At 35.1% G+C, this 11,852-nt stretch overlaps 1 protein-coding gene across 6 annotated transcripts in view; it reads right to left on the reverse strand.

The window, feature by feature from the left end:
- Positions 1-11,852, reverse strand: part of bahcc1b (BAH domain and coiled-coil containing 1b) — a 194,720-nt gene that overhangs the window by 19,387 nt on the left and 163,481 nt on the right. For all 6 annotated transcript variants that reach the window (XM_073918670.1, XM_073918668.1, XM_073918669.1 and 3 more), the window contains one exon: positions 11,556-11,663. In XM_073918670.1, coding sequence (XP_073774771.1) covers positions 11,556-11,663 — 108 coding nt within the window. The remainder of the gene's footprint in view (positions 1-11,555; positions 11,664-11,852) is intronic.

An 11,852-nucleotide genomic window follows, 5' to 3' on the forward strand; every position in this document is an offset into this window, starting at 1 on the left:
TAAAGACAATTTTCCAAATAGATTTTATTATCATGTTTATTTACAAAATTAAAAAAAAAGATATTTAAAAAGCTGTTTTTAAATAATTCTTTTATTTTTTTACCTAAATATTAAATGTTTTTTCTTGAAATTCTTTGTATGTATACAGCTGATAGATTATATACATTATACATAAATTATTGTAACATGTTGTGAAATTCTAGTAATTTATTACAGTGTAGTACTTATTACGTAACCTAAAAATATGTAAATCCACTATACATATATATATATATATACATATATATATATATATATATATATATATATATATATATATATATATATATATATATATATATATATATATATATACGTATAGTGGATTGACATTTTTTTAGGTTACGTAATAAGTACTACACTGTAATAAATTACTAGAATTTCACAACATGTTACAATAATTTTTCACAGTAAACTACTTTTCACAGTAAACTACTGTGTCATTTTACAGTATTTTATTTGTTTAATTTTATTTATTCAAAATATTATTGTGAAATTAAGGCTGGCATCATGATTACAGCAAATTACTTTAAAAACGGCTATATCTTTCGCACATTAGTTATAGGAATTCAAACATTATTTATTATTCAACATAATCATGATAACAGCAAATTACTGTAAAAAATGGCTATATCTTTTGTATGTTAGTTATAGGAATTTTAATGTAATTTATTATTCAACATAAAAATTAAAACACATGAACTTTTGTGCTTGTACAGGCACTTTTTAATATTCAAAAATATTTACAAAAATATTGTTATTATGATGTACTGTGAATTTACATGCAGTACCTTACAGTGAAAGTAATGCAATTATCAAGGTCAATATATAAATCCCTAAAAATAAAGTATATTACTTTATATGTATCAAATAAATGCAGGCTTTGTAAGCAGAAGAGACTTCCTCAAAAAAAAAAAAAAAAAAAAAACCCTGAACAAAATTTTGACCAGTACCGTAGGTAGGCAATTCAAGAAATGTCCAACAAAGATGGACATTTCATATTAACATCAAGATTACATGGCATCAGCTCCAGCCCATCATACGCATTACAGCTTGACTGCAGTCTCGACAACTCCTTTCATAAGTGACATAATATAATTCAGAGAAGCAAAAAGCAATATGAAAGTGGACCAAATTTGCACTGAGCGTCCCAACTGGGCGAATCATTTACTTGCGTGACCGGCTAATAGCGCAGCACATGCCAAATTGATCCACGCAGAACCAATCTGCACTGCCCACTGAGTCGCACACTGATAATTTGTCATTAATAATTCATATAGTAATAACTGATTGATGAATAATGAAATATTGAATCATTTACTCAGCTGAATAACTCAATCTCGTCCCACTTTCGGAGCATTGGCTTCCCGTACACCCCATAACTAAATAAAAAAATGCTGCATAGTAGTTTGCCATGCAGAGGCCAGTGACTTTGGCATTTTTAAAATAAACAGCTGAGCCGAATACATACACACTGCATATTAGAATGAAATGAGGAGTTATAAAAAATACATATGCACATGCATGAACGCATCCGCTCGCATAGACACACATTCATCAGCAGTGGCTGCGCTGTGCTCCTTTCTTTCAGCTGTCTGAACACTGGCCGTCTGCCCTTTACTCTGGCCGATGCTGTCAGAAAGAATCAGTGTCCCAAACACAGAGACCCCAGCCCTCATCCTCAACACAAAGAGCCCCTGCTTCAGCTGGAGATGGAGAGAGGATCCCGCTGAGACAGAGAGGGACTGATGCATCACCAGGACAGATGGGTGGAAAAAAAACATGCACTAAAAAATCTGTAGCTTAGTAGAACATAACGTTTCGGTTTGCAAACATGCTTCAGCGTTAAGGGTCTTTCAGATTTGATGAGTGCAACTTGTGTCTTACACATTTAGGAACTGGGATCTGTGCTGAATTTAACAGAGTGTATAATACAGACTAAAACAGGAGGAATGCTGTTAATGTTCTTCTGGATTTGGAACTTTCGGGGAAATTAAACACACTATAAAAACAAATATTTTTACATGATTTTTAAAATGACCATAATAGTGAACTGAAACCTTTTCTGTCTTCTAAAGATTTGGAAACCACTATTAACGTCTTTATTATGTCCAGACTATTGTAATTCTCTGTATGCAGGAGCTTCTCATGCTTCAATTGTATGCCTGCAGTTGGTTGAAAATGCAGCCTTTTAACTGCATAACTAAAAAATTTGCTAGCATTTCGGCAGTTTTATCGTCCCTTTACTGGTTCCCAGTCCAATTTAGGATTCAGTACAAGTTATTGTTATTTGTTTTTAAAGGTTTGAATGGTCTGGCACCTATTTAAATTGGTGAGCTTCTTCATTGGCATACTTCATTGGTCGGCACTACATTTTCAGCAAGTTGTTCCCAAGTCACGATTAAATTCAAAAGGAGACGGGGCTTGTTCTGTTGCAGCCCCTTGTCTGTTTGCCTTTATATATCAGGTTATGTTTTTTCTTGGTGCTTTTGAATCTCATTTTTAAAAAAATCATCTTTTTTCTCTGGCTTTTGATTGTAATTAATTAGATTTTTGTTTACATATACAGAGTATAGATTTTGTGTGTTGGTTCATTTATAAAACACTTTGGTCAACATTTGTTGTTTTTTAATGTGCTATAAACATAGAGCAAACAAAAATCATACTAAACAAATTAATATAATATAATATAATATAATATAATATAATATAATATAATATAATATAATATAATATAATATAATATAATATAATATAATATAATATAATAGGACAGTACGGTGGCGCATTGGGTAGCACAATCGCCTCACAGCAAGAAGGTTGCTGGTTTGAGCCTTTGCATGTTCTCCCTGTGTTTGCATGGGTTTCTTCTGGGTGCTCCGGTTTCCCCCACAAAAAGTACAAAAACGTGGTATAGGTGAATTGGGTAGGCTAAGTTTTCCATACTGTATGTGTGTGTGTGTGAATGAAGGTGTGTGGGTGTTTCCCAGTGATGGGTTGCAGCTGGAAGTGCATCCGCTGCGTAAAACATGTGCTAGATAAGATGGCAGTTTATTCCGCTGTGGCGACCCCAGATTAATAAAGGGACTGAGCCGAAAAAAAATGAATGAATGAATAAAATAATATAACATAAGATATTATGACAATCCTTCATTTTGTTTCAGCTTAGTCTCTTTATTAATCTGGGTCGCCACAACAAATGAACCACCAACCTATCCAGCACGTTTTTAGGCAGCGGATGACCTTCCAGCTGCAACTCATCTCTGGGTTTGCGCACACTCATTCACACACACTCATAATCTACTGACAATTTAGCCTACCCAATTCACCTGTACCGCATGTCCTTGGACTGTGGGGGAAACTGGAGCACCCGGAGGAAACCCATGCGAACACAGTGAGAACATGCAAACTCCACACAGAAACGCCAACTGACCCAGTCGAGGCTCGAACCAGCGACCTTTTTGCTGTGAGGTGACAGATATAATATAATATAATATAATATAATATAATATAATATAATATAATATAATATAATATAATATAACATAATATAATATAATATAATATAATATAATATAATATAACATAATATAACATAATATAATATAATATAATATAATATAATATAATATAATATAATATAATATAATATAATATAATATAATATAATATAATAAATAATGCTGAAAGTGAATTTCAGCTACATTTATTTAAAATAATAAATTTATCATATAATAAATAATAAAAATGAGTTTTTTGTAACAATTTTAGAATGCATCATTACTAAAATATTACTCAACTCACACTGCACATGTGCACATATACAGTTTTAAGTTACAATATTCATAAATAATATGTAATTTATGTGTGTAAATAAAAGTCAATATGAAAAAATTCAACAACTTCTACTTCATCAGCTTAAATAAAACCAGAAAAGCCAGAAAAGTTAATTAAAACGATTTTAAAGAGAAAGAAAAATTCCCCAAGATCAAAGAACATTCAATGTAGCGTGTGCGTGTATGTGTGTGTGTGTTTGTGTGAGAGAGAGAGAAAAAGCTGGAGAGACAGCAGTCCAGAGAGAGTCGGTCGACTGACCGGAGCTGGATCAATGGACACTAACCTCTATCGACCACTCACCACATGCAACTTGAACACAGAATTATTTCAGTATCATCGAGGAGCAACTACTGTAATTTTTAATAATTGTTTTTTGTTCTTATTTTAATTAACATTTTTGCCTTTCTTACTTAAAATAAATTAGTATTTATTTTAAGTTAAATAAATAAAAAAAATACTTCATACAATTACCAACTTTAAATTTCACCAGGAGATGAATTATTTTTTGGGATAAAGGGGAAAAATGCAAAAGATATAAAGGGGAAATTGGGGGGAAAATCGTAAAGCACAAAAGCATCACCAAGAGTGAACTATTCAGATCTGAAGAAAGTGTAGAGTGCACTTCCCTTTCTCTTCCTCGTAACACAAGTACATTTAGCTACACATCCTCTACTATGAACCAACGTAGTTGTGAAGGGTCTTAATAAACAGCAAAACAGAGAGAATAAGGCTTTGGTCTGTAGTTGCATTAGCATGTGCATCTCTCATTGGCTCCTACTGCATTTAAGTCTCTAAAAGGCTCGGCAGAACAGGTAACTGTGGAAACCTGATTAGTAACCCGACACTGGGTGCGAGGCAGGGTTTGGTGTGCGGTTGCTCGGGTTGATGAGGACTGTGGCATGAGCGTCTATTAAAGAGCAGAGCTGACAGTCCTCCGCCCTCCGCTCCGCTCTGCCTGTCGCCACCCAAACACGACCTTATGACCTGCTGACCCCGAAAGGCCCCGCTAGTCCTTGTGTCAACTCCATGTCACATTCCTGCTGTTGAGAGAGAGAGCGAGTGTATGTGTGTGTGTGCTGGCTGGTAGGAGAATTCACAGTCCTCTAATTACAAACCCCTTCCCCTCAGAGAGGTCAGGATTACACAGTAATGCTATTCAGGGAAGGGCATTGATTAGCAAGACACAATCATCAAGCAGAGAGAGAGAGAGAAAAGAGAGGAGGAAGACGAGAGCTGGAGAAAACGCTCGTGTGTTTGTGTGTGCGTGTTCTTGTCATGGTCTCCTTCACAGTCCAATAATCAAATTCTAGCATTCTCACACTGAAAAAAAAAAGAAAAGCAAAAGATGGCGAATGTTGCTATTATTTACCACTGAAAACCTTCAATCAATCTGGCAAAGGGATATATGTATTGGCATTAATCCAAGCATAAGAGCGCTCTGCTGTGTTTTCATGTGCAGGAAAGCATTGGACGACCGCAAAATAGACAAAGTGATTTGTTTAGATTTTAATTACGCGATTTGTACATGTGCTATTTTTCTGCTTTTTATCAAAAAGTCTATTTTGTTTCGACAGATTTACTAGTTTACAACAGAATTTTTTTCAGTGTTTTTAAAGAAAGCCTCTTATGCTCTTTTGCAAGGTTGCATTTACTACTAGGGCTGCACGATATTGGAAAAATCTGATTTTATTTTTTATATAAATGATTATATATGAGATTTTTTTTTAATAGAATATACATTTTATTGCAATATAAATATTTTTACCGTTTTTTTTTATTTATTTTGGTTTGAATAGCTCTATTTCACAATGTTTTCTGGTAATTCTAAAAGTATTCAGGTACAGAAACTAAAAAATCTAACTGCTGAAAATTAATAATTGCTAATTTATATCTAAAATAAATAAATGAATGAATATGTTTTGCAATATGAACATTTTCACCAGTTTTTTTATTTATTTTGGTTTGTATAGCTTTATTTGGCGGTACATTACGCTGTGGGACCCCAGATTAATAAAGGGACTAAGCCTAAGGGAAAATGAAATGAAATGAAAATAGCTCTATATAAATTTTTTCTGGGGATTCTAACAGTATTCAGGTACAGATATCAGCAAGAAATGCTTTTCTAATTTAGAGTTTTTTTCTTATTTCTAGACCAAATATCTAAACTAAATAAATCAATAAATAAAAATATTGCAATATGAATATTTTCACCAGTTTTTTTATTCAATTTGGTTTGTATAGCTCTATTCACTTTTCTTTCTGCCGATTTTAACAGTATTCAGGTACAGAAATTAAAAAATCAAACTGCAAAAAAAAAAAATGCTTCATTTCAAATATCTAAAATAAAAAAATAAATAGAGTAAAAATATTGTTTTGCTTTCACTTTCAGAAATAATAAGTCAAAATTAAGTGCGTATTTCCTTAAAACAACTAAAATAATATGACAAAGATGTGTGGGGGGGTTCGTCATTCCTGCTATTTTCAGCAATCCTGCTCTGTTTTTGGTTTGAAGTTTTAATAAATAGACCAAAAACAAGACAAGTTCTAAGACAGAAAAGGGTATTTTGTGTGTAATTTTTAGCAATTTCTAGTGCCCAACTCTCATGAAATGCTCACAAGTTACATGTCTTAAAAACCCATGGAAAATTATATTGCTAAAATCTACAAATCACATGCGTTCTGTGTCTACTGGGCAACTGTAATTCAGACTTAACGTTGCAGATCTAGCGAAGTAACAACTGCAGGTGTACACACTGTGTGTGTTTACAACTTTTATATATTTTACATTTGCTACTCTTCTTCCTGGGATACATTTTCGGCATTATTAATCCAGTCTTGAGTGTCACAAGATGGTTAAAATTTTGATTCTTAAAAAACGTCTTTACAATAAGGTTGTATTAGTTAATGCATTTACTAACATGAACAAACAATGAACAATACATTTAATACAGTATTTGTTCATGTTAGTTAATGCAAATACAGCTATTCATTGTTAGTTCATGTTAACTCACAGTGCATTAAGTAATGTTAACAAGCATGAATTTGGAAGTTAATCATACATTAGTAAATGTTAAACTATAATTAATAAATGGATTACTAGAACTGTTCATAATTAGTTGATGTGAGTAAATACATAAACTAATGAAACCTTACTGTAAAGTATGACCAATATTTTTGTGGTAGCTGTCTTTCTTCAATGAACAAAACATTTAAAAGAACAGCATTAAATTGCTATTGAAATCTTTTGTAATATTTACATTTCTTTCCTGACAGTTTTATTGCATACTTGCTCAATTAAAAGAATATATTTCATTAAACGAAGTACATCTGAATGCCATTGTACTTATTCAATTATCTATAGGATATAAGTCTTGTTTTCAGAAAATTAATCTTTAGTACAAGTCTATTTTGTCTTACTGCCCTAGCACAACCGGGTCAAAAAATTAAAGAGCAGCCAGACAAAACACACTTAAAGATATGATCAATGAAAACAAGTCCTCATATTTTGAGGAATGTAGCATGTCAAATAAATTAGATTTACATTTTATATTTGTTTATTATTTTTTTTCCTGGAAAAATACTACTCCAATGGCCTCATGGAATAGTACAAGCGTCCATCAAAGGAAAACTAAGAACATTCAGACTCAGTTTTATACGTGGAGTCTTGCTCCCATGATGCACTGGGGTTAAAAGCCCAGATCACATGACAAGCCCGCTCCTAACACTCAGATGGGATTTGATCCTCTTGGCAATGCCACAGTGACCCGTCAACACCCTTAACCTCTCCTAATAACCTTTGACCTCAAACAGATTTGCACCAATGCCAAAGGAGGTTACACTGTTTAGTACACAAATGTGGACACAAGGGCTAAAACACCTCCACATACTTCAACACACAACCTCAAATCCAATAATGCTGACAAACACCACAATAAACGTTAGCTTTAAATTGCTCAACAATTCATGTTGCCTACCATCAAACTGACGCAAACCATGACGAGAGAGTCAGACATGGGCTCCTATATGCCATTCCCTAAAGGGACGCTAAAAAAAGGCTTTTTACGACTCGGATAAATTTTAGTGGCGGGAAGTTGTCATTTGTTTTATTTGGCAGGGGAGCTTTATTAACGACAGGGATAAATGTGCGCTGGGTATAGCATGTGTAATTAAGCTCTGGCTCCTGCTTTTCATTAGCACGCTGCTAATCAACCAGGCTAGTAATAAAATGGGAGTTTTGTTAATCAGGTAGGGTAAACTTGATTTGACCGAGTTTATCAAAACGTCTGAGGCCTGGCGTAAACAGCGGTGTATCTCAAGGGAGAATGCTCATCCATCAGAGTGATAACTTAAAGCCCTGACTTTGTGCAGGCAATTGGTCTCCGTGTTTTATCAAATTAATATCGCAGACGCGTCATGGCTTGGAAGGGAGTCGCAACACTTGTAGATAATCAATGGAAGTTGTAAATATGATTAATGACGGCTCTTTGCACTGATTAAGCACTTAGTCTGCCTTGTATGGACTGATAGGAGCCTTCTAGACGTATTTACATACACACACGCTCACAATCCGTGGGATTGCACACGAACGTACTAAATGAGTTCCCAAACATAATCCTTCAAAACATCTCTTATCTAGACGGTTATTAATGCATGTGAAGCGTTTGGCTACAGGTAAGGAATTGTTTCCTGAGATAGGCTTAAAACTGGTCGCAGTAAAGCTCAAATTTAATCCCAACTCTCTCACTTGAGAACTGTGGAAGGGCATTTTCATTATTGCTATATGAGAGAAGTAGAACAACAACCTTATTAACTGTACTTGGAGATATTATGAATCTAAGCATATGTACACATATTACAGTACACACACACTTATGAGAAATTCCCAAATATACTGTATATATATATAAACATATATGATATTTGCTATTTTTTTGTGTATTAAAAGTGCAGTTACTGTAATGTGCCATTTGCACAACACTACCTGACAAAAGTCTTGTCATTGATCCCAGTTGTAAGAGCAGCAAATAATAAAAAATAATAACTTTACTTCTAGTTGATCATTTGGAAAAGTGACAGAAGGTAGATTTTTCTGATGAATCATCTGTTGAACTGCATCCCAATCATCACAAATACTGCAGAAGACCTATTGGAACCTGCATGGACCCAAGATTCTCACAGAACACAGTCAAGTTTGGTGAAGAAAAAAATCATGGTTTGGGGTTACATTCAGTATAGGGTGTGCAAGAGATCTGCAGAGAGGATGGCAACATCAACAGCCTGAGGTGTCAAGACATTTGTGCTCCCCATTACATTACAAACCACAGACAAGGGCAAATCCTTCAGCAGGATAGCACTCCTTCTCATAGTTCAGCCAAAAAGAGAGATTTCAGTGCTCCAGGATTGGCCAGCCCAGTCATCAGACATGAAACTTATAGAGCATATCTGGGGTAAGATGAAGGAGAAGGCTTAAATATGAACCCAAAGAATCTTGATGAACTCTGGGGGTCCTGCATGAATGCTTTCTTTGCCATTACAGTTGACTATTAATACGCTATTAATGCGTCTAAGCTCATGGGAGTCATGCACAATATTAATTTTTTTTCCACTGCAGCATGACTTTATATTCTATACTGTACATCTTTTCTGTTAAGCGACAAGACTTTTGTCGAAGCAAAGTCAGACCTTACTGTCCTAATTAATGAAATATCAAGACATGATTATATTTTTATCTTAGTAAAAATAAGCGTAATCTAGTGGCCTTTGCCTTTCATATAACCCACTTCTCAGGCACGTGCACACATAGGGCTCAACCTGTGCAGTGCACATGCCCTTTTTAGTCTTGGATAGAAAGTGCCCTTCCAAAATGATCAAAAGTGCCCCCGCGACGCGGCACAACTTCGGTCCCGCCCTTCAGTAGGCGCACGACAACACTGCTCTTGAGTATGCGCGCGACAACACAGCTGATCAGTACGCGCGCAACAACACCGCTCTTCAATAAGCGCGCATCCACTCTGCAGATCTGCAGCACTCCTGCAGACTCCCCGCTCTTCCAAAAATTTTTCCTGCACATGCCCTTTGGACGGTCTCTGCACGGGCCTGCCACTTCTGATACCAAATGACCAAGTAGAAGTCAAGTTATTATTTGTTGTTCCTAAAACTTGGATAAGCGACAAGACTTTTGTCAGGTATTGTCCAATTTTTTCAGCAAAAAACTGGAAACTTTTTGTGCGTCAAGTTTATATGATAAAGCCATTTTTGTGCTGAAAGCACACAAATTTAAAAACAGGTTTCAAATTGGAAGTTTTTGAAAACAAAGCCATTGTCATATCCATGTAAACACTTGTAAATGAGAATCTCATCATTTAAATATGATATGAATATAGTGCCATATACTGGCCTCCTGGCATACAATACAGCAAACTTTTTAAAAACACAATGGAAAAACCTTTTAGTTTTTGCCAACATCATTTAGCAGTCTTGGAGATTTACTTCATAATCTATTTATTTATTAATAAATGATTGAATACAGTTAAGGGGGTGACACGGTGACTCAATGGTTAGCATTGTCACCTCACAGCAAGATGTCACTGATTCGAGTCCCAGTTGGTGTTTCTGTGTGGAGTTTGCATGTTCTACCCGTGTTCTACCTCTGGGTGCTCCAGATTTCCCCCACAGTCCAAAGACATGTGGTACAGGTGAATTAAAAAAACTAAATTAACCATACTATACGTGTGTGAATTAGAGTGCATGGATTTTTCCCAGTGAAGAGTTGCAGCTGGAAGAGCATTCGCTGTGTACAGTAAAATATATGCCGGATAAGTTGGCGAAAGGGACTAAGCCAAAGGAAAATAAATTAATAAATAAAAAATACAAGCAAGTGCACATTTACAGTGAAAGAACGTAAATCGACAAACCCAGACCCACTAGCAGATATTGTATGGCAGCACTAACAGTAAACTGAGATGCCAAAAACATCATGACTTGTGATCAGTTTTTGCAACAATAATTTTGCTAAAATGCTAAATTGATAATTTTAGTTTGCGCACTTTGAAGTGTAAGTAGGGCTAGGCCAATAAACTATATTATATCGGATCGCAATAAAATTTATGTCAATGACTATAATAAGCTCTGGACTTGTTTTTCTTTTATATTGATCTACAAGCCAATCACACAGCAGAAATGTGCAACAATGGAAATTTAAAAGTGTGTTGATATTAGAGATTTTCGAATTTGTGTCCACCAAAAATTTATCATCCGAAAATATGTTAAGCCATTTAATGGACCCTCTAATTTTTGTGGCTTCAGTCATTTTTGGGATCCTCTTTTAAATCTGGAAGCATTAACAACTTATATTGAAATATATGTCGTTATTGTTTAATAATGAAAATAATTATCGAGATTGCATTTTTGCCATATCGTCCAGCCCTAAGTGTAAGGATAGCACTGTTAATGTAAGTCTAAAATTAGTATTAATTTAATCTGCCACCTGAACAATCCCAAGTCTGAAGGTTCACAAATAATGTAGGGTAGATGAAGTTCTCATTAAATTGAATGAAAACACAATATAAAACACATTTCTACTGAGGAAAGTCAGTTGTACTTCATTCAATGCGATGTATCCCTCACAAATACATGGATATAGGAAGCATGCAGAAACAAGTTCAAAAGGAAACACTCACTTGACTTTTTTAGGGGCATCGGTGGGTATAGGGGGTGCCGATGTGGACTTGCGCTTGCGTGGCCTTCCAGGTCCTCGACGAGCTGGACTGCGTGCGGTCTCTTCTTTCCTGTAAACACACAAACACGCACACACACACAGCCTGTCAATCACTCTAATTCACACTAATGATGTTGAATGGAACGAAACACTAAGCCATCTTAATTGTTAGAGTGGACTAGAGGAAAGACTTAAGCACAGCTCAGGCTTATGCAAAGAGGGCTCAGCACACACTGGGTGGTCTCAGCAGAGCGTTGCG

This window comes from Danio rerio, chromosome 12 (genome assembly GCF_049306965.1).
Source record: "Danio rerio strain Tuebingen ecotype United States chromosome 12, GRCz12tu, whole genome shotgun sequence".
NCBI lineage: Eukaryota > Metazoa > Chordata > Actinopteri > Cypriniformes > Danionidae > Danio > Danio rerio.